This window comes from Sorex fumeus, unplaced genomic scaffold, assembly GCF_029834395.1.
Source record: "Sorex fumeus unplaced genomic scaffold, SorFum_2.1 ptg000026l, whole genome shotgun sequence".
Taxonomy (NCBI): Eukaryota; Metazoa; Chordata; class Mammalia; order Eulipotyphla; family Soricidae; genus Sorex; species Sorex fumeus.
The window spans coordinates 5376179-5400107 of NW_026606083.1; the positions used below are offsets into that span (position 1 = coordinate 5376179).

The 23929-nt window shown below is 44.5% G+C and overlaps 1 protein-coding gene across 1 annotated transcript; it reads right to left on the reverse strand.

Annotated features, from left to right (window-relative positions):
* Window positions 1-7877: 7877 nt before the first annotated feature.
* On the reverse strand, window positions 7878-23115 carry AQP11 (aquaporin 11). Its single transcript, XM_056114759.1, has 3 exons — window positions 22256-23115; window positions 15972-16088; window positions 7878-8193 (listed from the first exon to the last, which is right to left on the reverse strand). The coding sequence occupies exons 1-3, from the start codon at window positions 22869-22871 to the stop codon at window positions 8114-8116; spliced, it is 813 nt and encodes a 270-aa protein (XP_055970734.1). The 5' UTR covers window positions 22872-23115; the 3' UTR covers window positions 7878-8113.
* Window positions 23116-23929: the final 814 nt, after the last annotated feature.

Below are 23929 nucleotides of genomic sequence, written 5' to 3' on the forward strand. Positions count from 1 at the left end.
ACACATTAAAGAAGTGTGTGTGTCAGGGTGAGGGGCAGGTTGAGAAGAGATATAGAAGGGACAGGAAGTCACAATGAACATGTCATGTAACGGTGCTTGTGTGTACTTTAATGTCCAGGGAAGGGACTGAAGCAGAGTACTTAGTTTGCACGTGGCCACCCAGGTTCAGTCCCCGGCATCACATATGGTCCTCTGCACCTGCCAGGAGCTACCCCTGAGTGCACTGCCAAAACAAAACAAAACAAAAAAATCCAGGGAGGAACAAATTGTCTGAGAAATGAAATATTGGAAGGACAGAGACTGAAGTTCCACCCCTCAACCCCCAGTGTATGAATTATGTTATCTCCAGAAGATGTCTTGGCTCCCTTGCACTCCAGAAAATTAGTTTACTTAAAAATAGTTGAGTTAAAAATTAACTCATCTGTGATTTCAAGTGCATACATTTGGTGGCCAAGAACCGCCTCCCCAACAGAGGAGCAAAGAGGGGACTCGTGGTCAAAATGGCCTGTCTATTTCAGAGCTGTTAGCATACACATAGTACATCCAAGGGGGATTAAGGTATAGGACTGCACATAAGTGTGATTGAATATTTACATATTAAAGCGTTTAGATGGAGCCAAATTTAACTCAAGGAAACATTCTCCCGGGGACATCCATATATTGCTTTTCTCTTTCCCTTGCTACTAGTACATATTTAACAATTAAGTTTCTTTTTTTTTTTTCTTTTTGCTTTTTGGGTCACTGTCACTGTCCTCCCGTTGTTCATCGATTTGCTCGAGCGGTCCCAGTAACATTGTGAGACTTGTTACCGTGTTTGGCATATCGAATATGTCATGAGTAGCTTGCCAGGCTTTGCCGTGTGGGCGAGATTCTCTGGTAGCTTTTTGGGTCACACCAGGCAATTCTCAAGAGTTACTTCTGGCTCTGCACTCAGGAATTAATCCAGGTGTTTCTCAGGGGACCATATGGGATGCTGGGGATCAAACCTGAGTTGGCTACGTGTAAGGCAAACACCCTCCTCGCTGTACTATCACTCTGGCTCTAAGTTTACTTCTTTTTAGTACTTGCAATTATTTGGATAAACACAGTAAGAGATAGAGATCCCAAAACTTAGTTCCGTGGGTTCCAGTGGCAAGCAAGGCTTTTACTGTAAATCCCAGACTAAGTCCTCAGGCCGGTTTAGCTTTTTTCATCCCCATGGGGCAAGACCCCCTTAAGACATTCTTAAGCCATAACGGCTTGCATTAAGACCATGCTTTTATGCTTCCTAGACTGTCCCATTTTGATTCTGGGTAGCTTTGCTGTGCGCCTCAGGTTTATCCAAGTCCCGTGGTGAGACACCCCTTTTGGGGATATTAGGAACTACGGCAACTGAAGCTTGAGTCAACTTCAGTTGATGGATGCCCAGGAGTAGATATATTTGAGTCAACTCCCAAATATTAGGAGCTGTACATTAATGGTCTTTCTGTTAGTAAAGCTCTATAGTAAAATATGGAAAGGTTATACGGGAAAAGCAAGTAATTCAGTACAAATATAAAAATCTCATAGTCACCAGAAGGTTTTCGTTAATAAGTAACCAAGTGGGGGGCTGGAGCAATAGTATAGCAGGTAGGGTGTTTGCCGTACACATGGCCAACCCGGGTTCGATTCCCAGCACCGCCAGGGGTGATTCCTGAGTGCAGAGCCAAGAGTAACCCCTGTGCATCACTGGTTGTGACCCCCCCCCCAAAAAAAAGTAACCAAGATTTGGGGAATCTAGTAATAAACACAGAGGAAAGGTTTAAGATAAACTCGTTGGGGGTGCGCATACAAGCACTGTAAAATTCTCTGGTGGGAGGAAAATGGGCAATTCACTGATGAAGCCTAAAGCATGGGGTTAAGGGGAGAAAGTAAGAGGTAATGTGCCTGCCACAGAGGAAGGGGTGGGAAGGTGTGGGGGTGTCGGGAGGGATACTGGGAACACTGGTGGTGGAGAATGGGCACTGGTGGAGGGATGGTGCTCGATCACTGTATGACTGAATCGTAATCACAAAAGTTTAAGTCTGTCACTATCTCATTGTGATTCAACTGAAAACAAAATAAGATAAAAACACTTGGGGTTAATATCCAACACTCATCCATAACTACCAGAGTCCTTAAAGGAAAGGAAAACTTGGACACAGACAGATATGCACAGAGGAGAGACAGGAACTGGAGAATTCCAGTGATGCTCTGTGCATCAGGACTGGAGCTGCAAGACGCCTGGAAAGAACAGGGTAACTTGGCCTTGTGACCTCCAGAAGAGAAACGCCTGCTGTGCCCATCTCCCAGTTTGTGTTGCTTTGTAATGGCCACACTGGGAAATGAAACCATCCTCATGGAAGTTGGACTGTGTCAGTTCCAGATAACAGGAAATTATCATTGCAACTCATTGTCAAATCCAGGACTGTGCCACTAAACAGAAGGGAAAGGTTCTCATTAAAAATGATAAAACACCCTTACACTCATGCATCCAAGAAAAAAATTTACAAAAGTAAAATTGAAGTCTTTATCCCACGCCATTCTCTCAGGACTATCCACTGTCCCAAGTTTGGCATTTATCATAACCATGTATTTTTGCTCTTAAAGCATATAAACAGAACATGTACTGATAATTTTTTTAACGCTTGAGCCAGTTAAAACCTGGCAGTGTTTACTTTAAAAACTTTTATTGACTTCTGCTACTTTTCCTATCATGTTGATGAGGCAACTCGTTTAATTCCTCTTTTTAGTGAAACAAGGTATTTTTCTAAAAAAAATTGAATCAACATGAGATGCACAGGCACAAAGTTGTTATCAGGTTTCAGTTATACAATGTTTCATCACCCATCCCTTCACCAGTGTATGTTTGCTGCCACCAATGTCCCCAGTTTCCCTCCTGCCTTCTTCCTGCCACCAGACCTCTCTCTCTCTCTCTCTCTTCCCCCCCACCCATTCCTTTCCTTAAAGGCATTGTGGTTTGCAATGCTGTATACCTCTTTACCTCTTTTCAGCACTCAGTTCTTGTCCAGTGATCATTTCCAATTATTGTCATAGTGGTCCATTTTCTGTCCTGACTGACACCCCCGCCCCCCACCCCATAACTTGGCAAGCTTCCTATCACAGACTGATTTTCCCGACCCTTTTCTACTGCCTTTGGATATTATTCTCATACTATTTTTTTGGTGCAGAGTCTCCTGCCCCTGCACCTGGATGTCCTCATCGGGGTCCCTTGGAGGGGGGCGGGTTGAGTCTCCCTCCCGCGCCCCGAGCGGAGCCCCAGCAGCTGAGGACCTCTGGAGCCAGCCACGGCCATGCTGGGACCACTCTCCACACGTCCGGACAAGCCTCATGCATGAAAGAACTAGCAGAGGAACCCAGGCATGCGGGTCCTGGGGCTGAGGTCTCCAAGCCTACTCAGACTGGGACTGGGCCTTCTCCACCTAGACCCACCATCTTCCAGTAGGTAGTCGTCACACCCACCAGCTGCCGCCAGCGCCAAGTTGGTCCCATCAACGGCCAAGATGCAGAGACTATAAAACCCAGCTCCCGGAAGCTTATTATCTTATTTTCCTTTGGAGAACCTGGCAGGCTACCAAAAGTATCCTGCCCGCACGGCAGAGTCTGGCAAACTTCCTGTGTCGTACTCAAAATGCCAAATACCAGTAGCAATGATGGGGCCCATTCTCCTAATCCTGAAAGAGCATTGAAATGGCTCTTTTAAAATCTCAGGGCTAGGAAGAAGGAGACGTTACTGGTTCCTGCTCGAGGAAATCGACAAACAGAAGGATGATCGTGATCGTGATTTTTTTGGTGGTTTTTTTAATATACCACAAATGAGTGCCATCATTCTATCTCTCCCTCTCCCTCTGACTCATTTAATGCAGCATGATATTCTCCATGTCCACCCATGTATCAGCAAATTTTATGATTTCATTTTTTTCCCTAATGGCTTCATAGTATTCCATTGTGTAGATGTACCACAGTTTCTTTATCCAGTTGTCTATTCTCCGATTGTTTCTAGGTTCTGGCAATTGTGAATGGTGCGGCAATGAACATAGGAATGCAGATGACTTTTCTGCATTGTTTTTGGGCCCCTAGGTATATTTCCAGGAGATAGTAGGTTAATTTAGACAAAATTTACTGGAATGATGCAGGGGGTGGGGGTGGGGAAGGAAAGAATACATGTTTAAGAGAACTAACTTTAAAGAGCAAGCAAAGAGACAAGCATGGTATGTCTTCATGGGAAAACGCTAGCTTGGAGAGCAAGCCTAATGCTTTTTCTTGAGGCATTTAAGCTTCCAATTAGTAATTATTAAAAACAACACTGCATGCTTCCTTTTTAGTCCTGGGTCTCCCTTGACCATATGTCCTGATTGCTTGTTTCTTTGCTTGTTTATTTCCACTCTGGAGAAGTCCATGTTCTCTCTTGAACACATACTTGTCCTTTTTCTCCCCTCTCACATCTTTCTTTTTTTTTTTTTTTTTTTTTTTTTTTTGCTTTTTGGGTCACACCTGGCGATGCGCAGGGGTTACACCTGGCTCTGTGCTCAGGAATTACCCCTGGCGGTGCTCAGGGGACCATATGGGATGCTGGGAATCGAACCCTTGTCAGCTGCGTGCAAGGCAAACGCTCTACCCTCTGTGCTATTGCTCCAGCCCTCACATCTTTCTTAAAGAAGTTTCGTTTAATAAAAATGGCCTTGTTGGGGGCTGGAGTAATAGCACAGCGGGCAGGGCATTTGCCTTGCACGTGGCCGACCCAGGTTTGATCCCCAGCATACCATATGGTCCCCCGAACACCGCCAGGAGTAATTCCTGAGTGCATAAGCCAGGAGTAACCCCTGAGCATCGCCGGGCGTGACCCCCCCCCCAAAAAAAAATAATGGCCCTGCTTCTCTATAAAAAAATAAATAAAAGCTCCCTTCTCTATCTGAGCTGCCTTTTCCCCTAGCATGTGTGGCTGGCCTCCAAGCCATGGGGCAAAATAAAGGGTGTTGGGAGGATCCTCCCAGGATGGGAGAAGCATGCTGAGAGTAGACTCTAGACCGAATATGATTGCCACCCATTGCCTCTTTTGCAAACCACAGCACCCAAAAGGAGAGAGAGAACAAAAGGGAATGACCCGCCACAGAGGCAGGGTGGGTTGAGGGGGATGGGGATGGGAGGGATACTGGGATCCGTGGTGGTGGGAAATGGGCACTGGTGGAGGGATGGGTATTTGATCATTGTATAATTGAAACCCAAGCACAAAAAATTTCTAAGTCTACAACTGTACCTCATGGTGTCTGGAGCGATAGCACAGCGGTAGGGCGTTTGCCTTGCACGCAGCAAACATGGCGTCTAATAAAAATTTTTAAAAATAAATAAAAGCAACAGTGCAGCGAACACTTCACTTGAAACAAAAAGGAGATTTAGATTACACCTGTTTGGGGACTCTGTTGCCCCACCTTTGTACTCAAGGATACCTCCTGGTGGTGCTCAAGGGACCATGTACTGGCAGGCAAGGCAGGTTCGCCCCTACTCTCTGGCCAGAAAGTGGGCTTGATAAAAAACATGATTGGAACTTCCACAATCTTGACTACTATGGAAATTGTATTCCTTCACATTCAGTTTTCTACATTTGGGGTTATTTTGGGGCAACACCCGACTGGCTCTGCTCAGAACTCTTGGCAGTGATCAGGGAACTGATCATATGAGGTGTTGAGGATTGAACAAGGGTCCGCTATGTGTGGGTCAAGAGTCTTAATCCTTATACTATTTTATCTCTCCAGCCACACAAACTTGCTTTTAAAAGTAGCAATAGGGGGCTGGGATTTGTCTCAAGTAGTTGATAACTTGCTTTTCATGTGCATGACCTTAGAATTGCTCCCCAACACAACATGCCCCCACACACCCTGGACCAACACAACTGGATGTAGCCCTGGGGTTCCCCCTTTTTACCCTCCCCCCACAAAAAAATCTATCAAGGGTTAAGTCTTAACCAAGATTCAACCCCCTGCACTGCCTTATATGTTCCCCTCCAATCCTCTTGCTCCCCACATACAAAAATAAATAAATAAATAGAAATGACCAGATGTGATTGTAGGTTCAAGAGACAAGGTCCATGATTGCACATGGCTGTCTTCTGGGCAAGTGACAACCATAATGTGCTCACCAAGTAGCACTTAGTCACTGGCTACTTAAAAGCCACTTAATTACTTAGGTTTTATCTCACCCCCTGCCCTTTTTTTTTTTTTAAACTTTCAATTCTAATCCTGGGGAATTTCCTTCAAAGAAAAACAACTTGTTATGAACTGACTTTTTTTTGGGGGGGGGCGGGGGGTCACACCTGGCAATGCACAGGGGTTACTCCTGGCTCATGCATTCAGAAAATACTCCTGGTGGTGCTCAGGGGACCATATACGATGCTGGGAATAGAACCCGGATCGGCCGCGTGCAAAGCAAATGTGCTACCTGCTGTACTATCGCCCCAGTCCCTATGAACTGAATTTTTAGTGAAAAATAGGTTCATACAATGAAAATAAACTTCTAGGGAGAAAGTTTTGAAGGTTTTTTTAAACCGTAGAGGAGGAAGGGGAGGAGAAGAAATGGTAGGGTTGTGATTAGAAGAGTCTAAAATTTTTTTTGAAGCATGTTAATTTTTTTTTTTTGGCTTTTTGGGTCACACCTGGCGATGCACAGGGGTTACTCCTAGCTCTGTGCTCAGGAATTACCCATGGCAGTGCTCCGGGGACCATATGGGATGCTGAGAATCGAATCAGGGCTGGCCGTGTGCAAGGCAAACACCCTACCCACTGTGCTATCGCTCCAGCCCCAAGCATGTTAATTCTTAAAGAATTTTATTGGGGCTGGAGCGATAGCACAGCGGGCAGGGTGTTTGCCTTGCACGCAGCCACCCCGGGTTCAATTCCCAGTATCCCATATGGTCTCCCAAGCACCACCAGGAGTAATTCCTGAATGCATGATCCAGGAGCAACCCCTGTGCATTGCTGGATGTGCTGGATGTGACCCAAAAAGAAAAAAAATATTAAATTCTTTAGTGTTGCCAGGGATCAAACCAAGCATTTCACACATGCAAGCATGTGCACTATCACTGAACCTAAACAATTTCTTTTTTTTTTTTTTTTTTTTGTCACACCGGTGATGCTCAGGAGTTACTTCTGGCTCTGCACTCAGAAATTATTTCTGGTGGTGCACAGGGGGCCCAAAATCAAACCCTGGTTGGAAAAACTACAAGGCAAGTGCCTTACCCCCTATACTATCTTTCCAGACCCTGAAACAAAGTTTTAATATAATATTTCATAACTCAGGAGTTTTCCTTTGTGATAATGCTGATTTTTTTTTTAATTGAAGCAGAAGTTCTGATCATGGTGTTTGGCTCTATCTGACCTTGGACAGGCCAGTAAACTCATCTACACTTGGTTTTGTTTCCTGTAAAATGGAGATTAAAAATACATGACCTACCTACTCTATAAAGTAATTCAGGATCCAGTGAGAATATAAAAGCTTTCAACTTAACTTTGGGTGCTTTTGTTTGTTTTTAAGTCTGTTCAAGAATAACAACTTGCCTCAAGTTATTGAGACTAGTCCATTTAGAAAAAATATTTTAGAATACATTTAGATTTTAAGGCATCCCTTGTGGATGAGGGTACACCTAGTTTACTTTCAAAAGCAACTTTCTGGTAGAAAGATGATCCTGTGGCTGACATCACCTTGTGAGGTAGTGGCTGGAAAGAAGCCTCTCTCCTACCACATTAACAATTCTGCTCCTTCAGGTGACACTTGATATACAGATTTTGTTGTTTTTCTCACCACCTTTCTTACCCTTATTCAAATTTTTTTAATTAAAATCAATAATTACCACTTGAGATTTACAGTCAATGTCATGAGACTTTTCTAGCAGCATTTAATGCACACTCAAAAGAACAAACACAGGATACCTCATTTCACAGTAAGTTTCCTAAGTCTCAATGATGGAAGACTATAGAGAGTCCCTCAGGGGACACTAACATTGGGGAGTCCAGTGCAGCCAACGTGTTGAATGTGAGGTGATAAAATCTTTTTCATATCCAGCTCCACTATCCTGTAACTTAATCTGAGGCTTTTAGAAAAGTCACTCATTTTTATTATTCCTCTGGTTGTTATGCAACCATGGCAGAAAGAAGCTGAATGTCAAGATCACCATCAATACACCTGAAAGACAAAATGCAGTAAGATAAAAAAAAAAACAGTCAGTCTCAGAAGGCTCACGGGGACTCTGGCTTTAATTTGAGATTATGCACAACTGACAATCACTTGGGTTTAATCTGAGATTATATACAACTAATATATTTAGAGATTTGGAAAGCCATACTTAAAAGAATTAGCCATACCAGTTCTACATAAAATGTTGAATATCTTTAAAACCTAATTTCCGCACATATTTCTTTTGCTATGAATATTGGTAAAACAGAAGAATCTAAGCAGTGACTCTAAAAGACTAGCAAGGCTGGGAAGTTTCCAGTTCTAGTTTTGGCTCTTTCATTAGGTTGCTATGTAAGACACCTCTAGGCTTGAATGTCCATTTGATTTTTTTAAATGTTGATACTCAGCCTCCACATCCAGGATGGAGCAGGGAATGAGGAATAAGCACTCCATACTTAACCTGGATGCTCAGGTAAGGGCCATGGATTACTTATCCCTTCTCTTCCTCCTAGCAATCTTAACCATTAAGATACTTTTAGAGCTTCAGAAAGCAAAATATCTAAAACAAATGTTCAATGCTTGAAATTTAAATATCTAGGGAGGTAATGAAGAGTCCACAACTTAGGAAATCTTCATTTTTGAGGTCACACCAAACAAATCCAGCATGTAGCTATTGTTTAAATTTACTTTAATTGGGCTGGCTGGAGAGCACAGGGGTTAAGGTGCTTGTCTTGCATGTGGCTGACTCACATTCAATCTCCAGCACCACATATGGTTGGTGTTCCCTGAACACTGCCAGGTGTCAGTCCTGCCCAAGAGCCAAAGTAACTCCTGATAACCACCACTCGGTGTGATTCCTCAAAATAGGTGTTTTGGTGCTTTTGCGTGTTTTGCTTTGGTGTGTTTTGGTGTTAGGACTCAAACCCAGGCCTCACACACATGAAGCATATACCCTACCAGAGTTGCATCCCTGGCTCAGGTTATTTCTCAAGGGGGAAGAGGGACAGAGAAGAGTAAGCCACAGTGCTACATCACTGGGATTTTTCACTGAATCAGTCTGGTATTTGGGTGACCCTGTTTTGTCTTGAGGCCACACTTGGTGGTGCTCCAGGTGTTCCAGGGTTCATATGGGGCTCAGAGATGTTGTATGGGACCATGTGGTGCTAAGGATGGTGCCCAGCCCTCCTATATGCAAAGCCTGCACTCAGCCCATTCATTATCTCCCTAACAACTTCTTCAGCCTTTACATTACTCTGTTTTTTTGGGGTTTTTTTGGGGTTTTTTTTTTTTTTTGCGTTTTGGTTTTCCATCTTTATTTTTTAAATTTTTTAAAATGTAATCACAGTGACATGCAGAGTTACAAAGTTGTTAATGTTATGTAATGTTTATGTAATGTTCCAACAGCCATCCCTTTATCAGTGTACATTTCCCACCACAAATGTCCCCAGTTTCCCTCCTGTCCCTACCCTGCCTCTATGGCAGGCACTATCTCTCTCTTTCTCTCTTTCTCTCTCTCTTCCTCTCTCTCTTCCCCCCTCTTCTTCTCTCTGTCTCTCTCTCTCTTCCTTTTTCTTCCTTTCTCTTCCTCTCTCTCTTCCTCTCTCTCTCTTCTCTCTATCTCTCTCTCCTCACTCCTCCCACCCCTTTGGAACTTATGGTTTGTAATACAGATGCTGAAAGGTTATCAGATATATCCCTTTGCCTACTTTCAACACTTAGTTCCTGTTCAAAATGATCATCTCGAACTTATTGTTATACTGGTCCCTTCTCGATCCTAACTGCCCTTCGCCTCCCACACTCTCTTATGGCAAGCTTCCAACCACTGACCTGTCTTTCTGGCCACAGTTTTCCCTGGCCTTGGATATCAGTCCCCATACTTTTTATTAAATATTGCACAAATGAATACAGTAATTCTCTATCTGTCCCTCTCCTGACTTATTTCACTCAGCAGGATACTCGCTACATCTATACATCTATAAGCAAATTTTATTACTTCATTATTCCTAATGACTCTTTAGTATTCCACTGTGTAGATGTACGATGGTTTCTTTATCCAGTCACCTCTTCTCAGACACTCGGGTTGTTTACAGATTCTGGCTACTATGGATAGTGCTGCAATGAACACAGGAGTGCAGATGATGTTTCTGCTGTGTGTTTTGGGCCTCCAGGGTATATTCCTAGAAGTGGTATTGCTGGGTCAAATGGGAACTCGATTTCTAGTATTCTGAGGGAAGTTCGTATTGTTTTCCAAAAAGCTGGACCATTCATTCTCATCAACAATGAATTCCCTTTCTAGTGGCATCTGTGCCAGCACTGGTTGTTCTTGTTCTTTTGGATGTATGCCAGTCTCTTCGGTGTGAGATGGTATCTCGTTGTTTTGATTAGCATCTCCCTAATGATTAGCCATGTAGAGCATTTTTTTCATGTGCCCTTTGGCCATCTGAATTTCTTCTTTGAAAAGTTTCTGTTCAATAGCCGAGATTAGTACCAGGAGGTTTACTCCATGGCTTAGAGGCCAGCCACACTTGCTAGGGGAAAAGGCAGCTCAGATAGAGAAGGGAGCACCAAATAAAGGGTGTTGGAAGGATCATCCCAGGATGGGAGAAGCATGCTGAAAGTAGACTACAGACCAAACATGATTGCCACTCAATGCCTCTTTTGCAAACCACAACACCCAAAAGGGGAATGCCCTGCCACAGAGGCAGGGAGGGATGGGGGGGGGGGGATGGGGGGTGGGAAGGATGCTGGGATCTGTGGTGGTGGAAAATGGGCACTGGTGGAGGGATGGGTATTTGATCATTGTATAATTGAAACCCAAGCACAAAAATTTGTAAGTCTACAACTGTACCTCATGGTGTTTTACTAATAAAAAATTTTTAAAAAGTTTCTGTTCATTCCTTCTCCCCATTTTTTGATGGCATTGGATGCTTTTTCTTGTAAAGTTCTACCAGTGCCTTATATATGTTGAATATTAACCCCTTATCAGAAGGGTATTGGGTAAATAATTTTCCCATTCTATTGGCTGTCTGTGTTTTGGTCACCATTTCTTTTGAGGTGCAGAAGCTTCTTAGTTTAATGTAGTCCCATTTGTTTATCTTTGCTTTCACTTGCTTGGTCTGTGGTGTTTCATCTTTGAAGATGCCTTTAGCTTCAATATTTTCTTCCATATACCTTATGGATTGGAATCTGATACTGGGGTCTTTAATTCATTTAGATCTGACTTTTGTGCATGACATTAGAGGTCAGAATTCATTTTTTTACATGCAGTTGCCCAGTTTTCCCAGTATCACTTGTTTCCTTGCTCCACTTCATATTTCTTGCTCCATTATCAAAGAGTAAATGATCATGTATCTGAGGGTCTGTGTCAGGATATTCAGCTCTATTCCATTGGTCTGTGGGTCTGTCTTTATTCCAATACCATGCTATTTTAATAACTACCACTTTGTAGTACAGTTTGAAGTTGGGGAAGGTGATGTAACTCATCTTTTTCCAAGGATTGCTCTAGCTATTCGTGAGGTTATATTGTTCCATATAAATTTCAGGAGTGTTTGGTCTATTTCTTTTAAAAATGTAATGCATGTCCTTATAGGGACCACATTAAATCTGTGTAATGCTTTGGGGGAATATTGCCATTTTGACAATGTTAATTCTCCTAACCCGCTGTGCTATCCACTGTGCACAGCGGGTAGGATGTTTGCCTTACAAGCGGCAGAACTGGGTTCAATTCTTCCATCCCTCTCAGCCCAACAAGCCACTGAGAGTATCTGCCCGCACAGCAGAGCCTGGCAAGCTGCCCGTGGCATATTCGATATGCCAAAAACAGTAACAACAAGTCTCACAATGGAGACCTTACTGGTGCCTGCTTGAGCAAATCGATGAACAACGGGACAACAGTGCTACAGTACTACAAATTTTCCATGAGCAGGGGATATGTCTTCATTTTCTCATGTCCTCCTTTATTTCTTGATGCAAGATTTTGTAGTTTTCTTTATACAGGTCCTTTACTTCCTTAGTTAAGCTGATTCTGAGGTACTTGATTTTCTGAGGCACAACTGTGAATGGGATATTTTTTAATATCTCTTTCTTCTCCTTCATTATTGTATATAGGAAACCCATGGACTTCTGGGCATTGATTTTGTAATCTGCCACTTTTGATAGCATCTTTGGGAATCAGTATAGTATCATGTCATCTGCAGATTTTTCAGTTACTCTTATAGGAACTAGAATTTCTTACAGGCCTTCCTTGGTCGCTATGCCCTGCCACACCAAAGATTGAACCCAGTCTCCTGCATGCAGAATATCTGCTCCAAGCCTTTAAGTATCTCCCAGACCCCAAACACTGGTTTTTAAATTTTATTAATTGGTTTGGAGGCTACACCCAGTCGTGCTTAGGACTTACTTCTGGCTCTGTGTTCCTAGCAGTGCTCTAAGGACTATAGAGGATGCTGGGGATCATGTCCAAGTTGGCTGCTTGCAAGGCACGTGCCCGCCCACTGTGCTATCACTCTGGCTCCTAACATTACTTGTGTATGACAGTTCTGGGAGTCTGGACACAAGCCCCTGAATGCAAGGCATACACTTCACTATTGAGGTACATCCTGAACAGCTTGGCCATTCTATTTAGTTTCATTTGAGGCTACTGATTTCCCCGTGGGAATATTAACTTACATGACAAAACTTAACAGCAGGAAAGTATACAGTATTCTAAAACTGGCTATTTATTCACATCTTTTGTTTTGGGGCCACACCCAGTGGTACTCAGGGTTACCCATAGTTCTAGGATGCTGGAGATTGAACCTGGGTTGGCCACATAAAGGCAAGCACCTTACCTGCTGTATTATCTCTCTTGCCCTGTTTATTCACACCTTTTCTATTTTTTTTTCTTTTTGGGTCACACCTGGCAATGCACAGGGGTCACTCCTGCCTCATGCACTCAGGAATTACTCCAGGCGGTGTTCGGGGGACCATATGAGATGCTGGAAATCAAACCCGGGTCGGCTGCATGCAAGGCAAATGCCCTACCTGCTGTGCTATCGCTCCAGCCCCCTATTCACACCTTTAATCACATAACACAGAAGGATTTCTGTATTGGATCTTATTCAAGAAATAAACATGTCTCTGTAAACCAAAATCTATAATAAATATATTGTATTACATATTACATATCATATTACATTATATAACATATTACATTACATATCATATAACATGTGTTACATATCATGTTACATATCATATTACATATCTGTAAACCAAAAGCTACAATAAGAAATATCATATTAGCTCTATGTAGGAAAAATAACACCAAGATATTTAAGCTAAGAAACCGTCTGTGAATACTCATTTTCAACAAACCAAGTAAGAGCATATATAGTTGCAAAAATGTATACTCCATAACATATTTGGATTAAATACTATGAGGCCATACCCAATACTGTGAATGAGTAGCTCTCCCTCCCTCTTATTCAGGCTGTCAAGACCTCTGGCAGTGTTTGGGGGAATAAAGTCACTGTCACTGTCACTGTCCTCCCGTTGTTCATCAAGTTGCTCGAGCGGGCCCAGTAACGTCTCCATTGTGAGACTTGTTGTTACTGTGTTTGGCATATTGAATATGTCACGGGTAGCTTGCCAAGTTTTGCCGTGCGGGCGAGATACTCTCGGTAGCTTGCCGGGCTCTCCGAGAGGGGAATAAAGTAAGTGACTAAGAATGCATTTACTCTGTTCTTTTTTCTGATATTTGGATTGTTAGTGGGTAAGTGGGTCTTTCAAATGTTACAGGGACTACAAGTAATGTCAGGTGGGTCATACAGCTGTGAAGAGAATATAATATTCCTACAGGAGACCCCCGCCACACTCTGCACTGCTCTGTGTGCTTTCTTTTTGTTTGCTTGGATTTTGTTGCTTTGGGGCCATACCTAGTACTGCTCAGGGGCTGTTCCTGGCAGTCCCTGGGAGTCGTTGGGGCTCTAAAGATTCAGCCTTGGGCCTGCTGCGTGCTCTCTATCCCTGATTGCACACAGTCTAACAGAGCAGTTACTGGCCCTTTTTTCCTATCATGTTCTGCCACAAAGTAGTTGTAATTGATTTGGGCTAGAAAATGTGTTTAATGAAAAGTTTCTGACCCCCAGAAACATCATTCTGATTTTGGGGGGGCAATGCTAGACATTTAAGCCAGGGTCTCACACAGGTCTTAGCCTGTGTGCTAAACAGGAGCCGGGGATCACTCACAGAACTGCAGGTCTTGTGTACACTGGGCTATGAGTTCCATTTCTGCACCATGTGGCCCCTGGACACTACCAGAAGCCAGGCCCGTACCAGGGGCCAAATGTCACTGGAGTGGCCTCAGAGCCCTGAGCACTTTGAGGAGACCCCAATAAATACCTCCTTTTAGGTTTTTTTTTTTAAGCAGTGAGCAAAAGTAATTCCTTTATATTATGGGCCTGTTGTTAAGATAGTAGTTGGAGTACATTCACAAATACATAATGTTAATTATATACAGTGTGTTTTTTTTTTTTTAAAAAATCAGTATTTTCCCATATAACTCAGAGAGATGGTACTATGGGTAGGGTGCTGGCTTGCATGTGCACTGACCTGGGCTTAGTCCCTGGCACCCCATGTAGTCCCCCTAAGCCTCACCAGAAATGATCCCTGAGCCAGGAATTAGCCCTGAGAATAGCCTAATATGGACCCAAGCCCCACAAAACAAAACTTTAAAGCTGTCTAATTAATGACCTTTTTTATTTTTAATTAAAAAAAGAGAGAAAAATGATCTTTAAACAATCCGTAGAACTGAAAACAGTTCTAAATTTTAAAATTTAGGTTTTCGGGGCCAGAGCAAGAGAGACAGTTCCGGGGTTTTAAGGTACTCGCCTTGCCACAAGTGACCCGAGGTCACCACATGGGGTCCTCGAGTACCACCAGGAATGGTCCCTGAGCATCATGAGTGGGATCCAGGTTTTCGATGTTATTCTTTGTGTGTAAGCCTACAGAATGTATTGAGCAGGGTAGGTAAGGAATAAGCGTACAGGGGTAGAAGGAAGTGGAAGACCACTCAGAGCTACTGGGTTGAGTGATGAGAAGAAATGGTTTTTACAAGAGTCATTCAAAGAGGTTACATAAGAGGCTTAAGAGCAAAGAAATGGAAGAACATTAGACAGGGTGATGGAGTGTAGTCCTTTCCAAAGAAACAAAGCTCTGATGGAGCTAAAAGGAAAGGAAGGACATTGACAGTAGACAGTCAGGTATCCTCAGAGTTTTTGCAGTTATATTGTTAAAACAGCTAAATAATATCAAGAAATGGTGATGATTTCTATGTAGAAACATATTATAAAGTGCTTTTTAAATGCTTTGTGTTATCTGACTCAGATGTGTAAAAGAGTATTATGTATCTTCTGCTCCAAATAACAGATTATGAAACTTATGGATAACTTTTAAACTTGCACTCACTATTATTTTGGAGCTTACAAATAATAATTAATTTCTGTACCAAAAAAAAACTAATCTTAAAATAGTCCCCACATTTTTTTTGCTCTGAAGTCTTAGGGTTTCTAAAGTGGTGTCATATCTAAAACTGACTATAGTCAACTAGATACATTTGTTTTACTGAAAATAAAAAGTCTTTAAAGGCTACAGATCAAAGTGAAATTGTTATTTCAAGTATGTTAACTAGCTTTTTCTCTGTTTTTGGATGACTACTCTGACTTTGGAAGTTCATGTTTTAGTAGAGTTCCAGATCCTTATTTAAGATGTGCTGATGTTGTAGTCACATTAAGTAAAAATATGCTTACCTAAACAAGGAGCCAGCCAATATATCATAAGAAACTGAAAAAAAGCTTCACTGAAACACTTGAAATGTAGTGAAAGTGCCAAAGCTGGATTGAATATAGCTCCTGTCAGACTTCCTCCTGTAAGACATTTCAAACAGTTATATAAAAGCAAATTTATTTATGTATTTTCTTTCTTTTCCTTCTTTTCTTCCTTGCTCCCTTCCTTTCTTCCATCTTTCCTTCCCCCTCTCTCTCCCAACCCCCATCTCTTCTTTTCTTTCCTTTCTGTCACACCCAATGATGCTCAGGGGTTATCCCTGGCAGTGCTTGGGGGACCGTATGAGATGCCAGAGATTAAACCAGGGTCGACCATGTGCAAGGTAAGCACCTTACTCACTGTACTCTCTCTCCAGCCCCCAAAGCACATTTCTTGTGATTAGAAATAAAGTGGTTACCAAATATGACTTCTATTTTAGGTGTTTAAATGTTCTTATTCTATTGTCTTCCTTTGCAGAATTACCTGACATATAAGGTATAAGAATATATTATAGGTCATCATTATAATCTAAGTGCAGATTTTTTAAAGGCCATTTTAAAAGTTTATATAATAAAATGCACGTATAATTTGTTCTATTATTCAAATCTATTATAAAATAGATTTGGTGGGCTGAAGAAATAGTGGAGGGGTTAAGACTCTTGCCTTGTACATGGCCAATCCTGATTCAGTCCCTGACACTGCATGTGGTCTCATGAGAACCAGCAGGAGTACTGAGTACACTGCCAGGAATAGCCCTGGAGTACACTGAGTGTGCTCCCCACCAAAAACCAGATTTGACTGTCTTTCTAAATATTCGTCAATTTAAGTGAAATAAAAATGCCCCTTAAATGGATATAATAGCCCCAGTCCTCTTGTGCATATGCACACCTTTGTGTTTTAAACAAAATATAGGGTCCTTGAGCATTGCTGGGTGTGGCCCCAATCAAATCACTCAAAAGGAGAAAAGCTTTAATGCTCTGTTTCTATTTTTCAAGAGGACTATGAAGAATGAATGGGGGAGGAAATGGAAGAGGAGGTTTGGCAGGAGGACTAGGGGTGCCATGGGGATGTGGTGGAGGGCTGGGGCACTTTGGAGGTGGAGGTTCAGTAACTTTGCACATCAAAATTATAAACCTTTATAGACCTAGTTACCTACTCCATAATAAAATTTAAAAAACAGAAGACACTGCTGTTTGGGTTCTGTGCTCCTGCTGCTTGGCCTCTGGGGTCTACCTGGGATCCCTGTAACTGCCAGCTGAGTTTGACAAAGCTGCTGAGGAGGTTAAGACCCTCAAGACCAAGCCACAGACAGAGATATGCAGTTCACCTATAGCCGTAGCAAGCAAGCAACTGCAAAGTGGTGACAAAATTTTTTTAAACAATAAATGAAGTGATCATGAGTGATGAGCATACATTCACCACTAATTACTCTGCAGGGCTCATGGTCCAGTTCTGCGCCCAGGTTTCCTCTAGACCTCATCTGCCAGTCCTACCAATGTCCAGCTATGTGGTCTCAGAAGCAATTTCTAGGCAAACCCAGAGGACGATGAAAAGTACTAGGTTACTGTGGTTTTAAGAGGTGTGCTAACAAAGCCCCAAACATGTGGCATTGGCAGGCTTTGGACAGACTGTTCTTGATTGCAGGGGTCTTAGCAGCATCCAGAGCCTCCCCCACTAGATGGAAGGAGGACATTCTTCTCTCCCTCAGTGTAACCATTAAAAGCAGATTCAGGGGGCTGGAGCGATAGCACAGTGGGTAGGGTGTTTGCCTTGCACGTGGCTGACCCAAGTTCAATTCCCAGCATCCCATATGGTCCCCCGAGCACCACCAGGAGCAATTCCTCAGTGCATAAGCCAGGAGTAATCTCTGTGCAAAGCCGGGTATGACCCAAAAACAAACAAAAAAAATCAGATTCAGATATTGCCAAATGTCCTAGGGTAAGAGGCAAAATCATACTTGTGGAAATCCTTCAGAAATAAAAGAACTTGGAAAATCCTAATATACATATGAAAATGCTTAAATGATCCATTTATTATTAATATGAAATACCAATCAGTATTTTATTTTTATTTTTTATTTGATGGGGGGGGGGCTGGAGCGATAGCACAGCGGTAGGGCGTTTGCCTTGCTTGCAGCCAACATGGCCGACCTGAGTTCGATTCCTCCGCCCCTCTCGGAGAGCCCGGCAAGCTACCAAGAGTATCTCGCCCGCACGGCAGAGCCTGGCAAGCTCCCCGTGACATATTCGATATGCCAAACACAGTAACAACAAAGTCTCCAATGGAGACGTTACTGGGCCCGCTCGAGCAAATCGATGATCAACGGGAGGGCCTTTACTTTACTTACTTTATTTGATGGGAGGAGCAAGGGATTTGGGCCACACCTAACTGTGCTCAGGGTTTACTCCCAGCTCTGTTGCTCAGGAATCACTCCTTGTGGGGCTTTGCTGAACCAGTGTGGTGCTGGGGATCAAACTGGGGTCTGCCCACATGCAAAGCAAGCATTTTAATCTCTGTGTCAGTAACCCCTTTATGTGATTTAAAAAATTAACAGGGTGGCCAGAGAGCTAGAACAAGGGCTAAGGTGCTTGCTTTGCAACTCTGATAACTGGTATGATCCCTGGTACTTGCATGTTCCCCCAACACGTCTGGGAGTGACCCTTGAACACAAAACCAGGAATAAACCTTAGGCATCATTGGGTGTGACCCATCTTCCCTCCCACCAAAAACAGAAGAGTATTTTCTATGTTATTCCTTCGATGGAAAAATTATGAGTGTTTTGTGCCAGGTGACACCATATTAAATCCTGGTTACACATTATAATTGATTAAGAAAACCAACCTTGTCTGTGTACTCAATAAGCTTACTTTCTGGTGAATGAAGACACTTATCAGAAAAAAAGTATATGAAGCCGGAGAGACAGTACAGTAGTAGGGCATCTGCTTTGTACATGGCTGACCCGGGTTCTATTATGTTGTTCCCCTGAGTCTGCCATGAATGATCCCTGAACCCAGAACCAGGATTAAGCTCTGAATATTGGCCGGGTGTGACCTCAAAACAAACAAAAAAAGAAAACAAGTGTATGATTTAAATCATACAAAGTAAATGAATAGGTACAGTAAAAATAAAACTTAGATGTGTAAAAGCATTTTTTAATGTCTAATTTTAAAAATGAATGTACTCTCATTTTACCCTGTTCATTAAATAATTTTTTTCCAAACTTAAATTAAGGTAGATTCTCTGGGAATTCACATTAATACTTTTACAGCTCTATTATGTCATAACTACAAGATTTTTCTTTTAGCTTGGAGACCAACCCTGGAGGTGTTCAGGGGCTACTCGCAGCTCTGTGCTTGGGGTTCACTCCTGGTGGTGCTCAGAGGACCATGTGGTGCCAGGGGTGGAACCTGAACCTCCCGCATGTGCTCAGCCCACGGAGCATCTCTCCAGGTCATAATCTATTTTTATCTAGACAGCTGTATGCAGCTAGTAGCTAGGAAGTGGGTAGGAATCCTTGGGTTTTTATTTTTTCCAAAGGAGTTTTTATGAGACTTATTTAGAAAGATGGGAGGGGGGAAAATGGGAGAAGTATGTGTTCAAGAAAGAACACAGGCTTTTTCAGAGTGAAACCAAGCAAGTGAGGACATGGGCTTGAAGAGTTAGCCTCCTTTGTAAACTGGAGCCCTCCTATCTTATCCCTGGTTTCACACTGGAGTGCAGAGAAGACTGCCTGCACTCTTCCCTGAGCTGTCAGATAAGCAAGGAAAGGTGAGAACCAGATAAAGACAAATGCAACATTTGATTTGTCTTGATGTCTTGATCAACATCTGATGATCTGAATGCAGAATGTCACTAGATGAGGGTGAGAGCAATAGTTCAGCAGGTAGGACGTTTGCCTTGCATGACGCCAACCAGAGTTCAATCCTGAGCATCCTATATGGTCCACTGAGCATCACCAGGAGTAACGCCTGAGTGCAGAACTAGGAGTAATCCCTGAGCATAGCCAGATGTGACCCCAAAACAAACAATAACAACAACAACAAAATGTCACTAGAATTCCTTAGCTCTCTCCGCCTACCTAATCAATTCCTTACCTCACTTTGTTTTGTTTTTTTGGGGGATACTCTGGGCTGTATGCAGATGCAGGGGATCAAAGCTGGGCTTCTTGTATACAACATGTTGAGCCCATACTGTCAAAATGTTGAGCTCTCTGCACAGCATACTTGCATCTCAACGGTCTCAGTGTCAATGTTACATTAATATTATTATATAGATATTAATATTTTCTGGGTTATTTTTAATAAATTTTTACATGTATCTATAACTTCAATGTTTTCCCAAAATATCTGTTATTTACAAAATAGAAATTGGCTGTTAAATATGCTATTGTAGAAATGTACATAAAATATAAAAACAGGAAGAACACCAACTTTAGGGTAATCAAGAGAGACATAGGTACAGACAAATCCAATTGTATATAACTTTTGTTTTTGTTTTTAGGTCATACCCAGTGATGCTCAGGGGTTATTCCTGGATCTGCACTTAGTAATTATTCCTAATGATGCTTGAGGGGCCATACGAGATGCCAGAAAACGAACCCAGGTTGGCTGTGTGCAAGATGAGAGCCCTACCTACTATCTCTCCAGCCGTAAGCCTTTCATTCTTATCCTGGGACGTCAAGAAAATGTGTGGGTGTTTTTCTGCGTTCCTTTGTTGTGGTGCCCAAGATGGAACTCAGGCTAAGGCAGGTGCTCCTTCACTTCAAGAGGCAATTAAGGGTCACTTCTACTCACTTTTAGTGTACAGAATGAAAACTTATTACTGCCCACCTTCTTTTATTAGATTCTTGCCCCCGAAAAACATTTAATAATTTAGATACAACCCTAATGAAGATTTTTGTTGCAGCCTTTAAAACATCATGTTTTATCTTGGAAAAGCATATGCATTGCATGTATGAGGCCCTGGGTACGATCCTGGCATACATACTCTCAAATAAAATAAAATTATACATTTCATCGGTAAACTTTTGCTTTTTAGATTTCTTTGTTCCATCTAAAGTATCTGACTTACCCACTTCATGCTATGATAAACTGTTTATAAGAAATCAAAAAAATTATCAAATTGTTTATTTTATTTTACTGGGGGCTTATTGAGATCACACCTGGACCTGCTCAAGGCTTACTCCTGACTTGGTGCTCTGGGATCAACTCTGGTGGTGCTCCGGAGACCATGTAGGGTGTGGCGTATTGAACTTGTTTAGCTGGGTGCAAGGCAAGTGTCCTATCTGCTATAGTATCGCTCTGATCCCCAGGTTTTTATTCATTTGTTTTTTTGCTTTTTTGGGTCACACCCAGCAATCTCAGGGTCTACTCCTGGCTCTGCATTCAGAAATTATTTCTGTCCTCAGGGACAATACGGGATGCTGGGGATCAAACCTGGGTACTACTCGTGCAAAGCAAATGCCCTCCCCAGTGTACTATTGCTCCGCACTCACCCACCCCTAGTTTTTTTTTTCTTCCTTAAAGCGTCTTTAATTTCAAGCAAGTTTTCGTTTTAAAACACATCTTTCTGGAGCTGGAGAGAAAATACAGTGGGTAAGGCCCTTGCCTCGCTCATGGCCTACGACTCAGGGTTCCATCCCTGGCATCCCATATGGACCCCCAGCAGTGACAGGAGTGATTTCTGAGAGTAGGAACACTGCCTGGTGTAGCAAAAAAATTTTTAAAAAGACCCTCACATGTTTCTTCATAGATGAAAAGAGCATGTGCAACTAATGATTAAAGATAATTTTGTCGGTAAAGAACCGTTAAAAGAACTCCACGGAATTTCTATTCCCCTCATGTATTACTGATCAGGTGGCCTGTGCTGTAGACTGAAAGGAACTTTAAAAAACAGAACCGTTTACCAGTAGTGTCAAAGAATCTAGAGCAGGCTGGTGAGAAGAAAGCGCAGGTAATCCATCTCCCAACTCTCCCGTCTCAATCTCCCCGCCCATTCAACACCCTGTGCAGGTATTAGGGCGCTTGGCAGCCTCACAGCATCTCACTTTCACACGGAGGCGCCTCTCAGGTGTTCCAAGCTGCCTTGACTGGAGGATCAACATGTTCCCATGTGACAAAAGAGGGAGGGGGGCTCTGCAAAAAGAGTTAAGAGTAATGGGGGTACCAATATTACGAAGATGCATCTTAGCAAGGCACCTGGAGCCTCGGGTCATGGAGACCCCGGGTACACCCATCGCTTTATGGGGGGGGGGGGGGGGGGTACAAACCTGCATAGACCAAAAAGGTGATTAGCGCCGAGAGCAGGTGGATGCGCAGCGTGGCGCGGACCTCCTGGAAGTGCAGCAGGGCACTGTGGAAGATAAAGGAGCAGAGGCTCTCGACGAAGAAGGCCTTGGCCAGGTCCACCTGGATGGGACTCCTGCAAACGAAGCTCCTGTCGCTATCGTGGAAGCGGGCCAACTCCAGGTTCCACAGGCCCACGACGCACAGCTTGCTGCTCAGGGCCCCGATGAGCTGGGCCCCCAGCTTGAGGAGCCCCGTAGAGGGGGTCATGGCCCCTAGCAGAATCTGCATCAGCAAGCCGCACGGGTTGTTGGATGTGCCGGCCAGAGTCAACCCATGCACCAGCGAGAAGAAGTAGATGAGCGTCAGGGGCCAGCTAGAGTGCGGGGGCTCCTGCTCGCCCAGCAACTGCAGCTCGTGCGTGCAGAGGCACAGCTGAAAGGTGGCCAGCAGCTCCAACAGGAAGGCGTGCAGCGCGGCCCGCTGCACATGCTGCCGCACACACACGCGGGCCACCCCCACGAGCAGCACCACCGACATCATCAGGCCCATGGAGGTGCAGGAGTCGCGCACCTCGAGCCAGAAAGCCGGCATCGCCATTTCCAGACGCGGCTGGGCTCAGCAGGGCCGCGAGTCCGAAGTCCGTGGCTCCGCCCCTGCTCACGCCCCTCGGGGCGGGCCGACTCCGCACCCCCTGCAGCCTCCGGGCGCCCGGCAGGAGCACGTCCCCTCCCCGGCTCGGCGGGGTGCTGCGGGGACCCGAGCCGGGGAGGGGCAGGGAAGGCAGGTGCGGCGGGACCGCCGGGGACACCGGTATGGCGGTCAACGGTCAGCGGGAACGTGACGCGCTTGTCGTAGGGACTGGCCTCGGGGTCTGGGCGGTGGCAGGAACGCGGGGCGGGGCGGGGCGGGGCGCAAGGGGAGCGGGGACTCGCGGGGGCGGGGCGGGGCGAGGCCGGCAGGGCGGGGCGCGGGGGGCGGGGCAGAGCGAGGGGGCGGGGCGGGGCGCACGGGGGCGGGGCGCACGGGGGCCGGGGGCGGGGTGGGGTAGGGAGGGGCGGAGCGGGTGCGCCACTGCGTTAGGTGGGCGGCACTGCTCGGGGAGGCTGGCCCTGGTGACCTGCATATCGGGGTGTGGCGCGCTGACACGTGGGACTGGTGTGTCCCCCGTTCCGCAGCTTCCCGCCCTGGCTCCGGCTTCCGTCAGCCGCGTGTCTGCCAAAGCGAACCCCGCCTCCACCCCGTGGTCCAGGGCCGTCATCAGGATATGTCCCCGAACCTGGGGGAAGCAGACTCTTACCCTGCGCCCCCAACCCCTTCAAGGGTCGCCTTCGTGCGGGAGTGCAGGAGGGCTCGCCCAAGTCCGCAGCCAGCCTGACCCCGGCCTGGGTCTTGCCTGGTGCTCTCTGCTGCGTGCCGCCCAGGACTCTCACCATGGTCGGAGAGCAACAGAGTTCCTGCCCAACGCCCAGAAAGTGGACCTCTGGTGACGCCTTCCGAGCCTCTGGATGTGTGGCACGATGGTGTGTGGTCCTTGACGCAGTTTCTTGTCCTCGAATGCGGCCTCAAACCGCTTTTCTCTATGCATCACCTTCTGCATGCACAAAACTCCCAGGACAGACTTTGGAGTGCGGGTCTGATGTAGGCTGGCAGATAGA

Bases quoted from the DNA above. Each gene is read 5' to 3' on its own strand.
- AQP11 (XM_056114759.1), bottom strand. From the start codon at position 22,871: ATGGCGATGCCGGCTTTCTGGCTCGAGGTGCGCGACTCCTGCACCTCC. The intron at 16,089-22,255 runs GTTTGTACCCCC...AATGTCTTACAG, and splicing joins CACCTTTTTGGTCTATGCAG to GAGGAAGTCTGACAGGAGCT. The intron at 8,194-15,971 runs GTAAGCATATTT...TTTGTCTTTCAG, and splicing joins TTGGCTGGCTCCTTGTTTAG to GTGTATTGATGGTGATCTTG.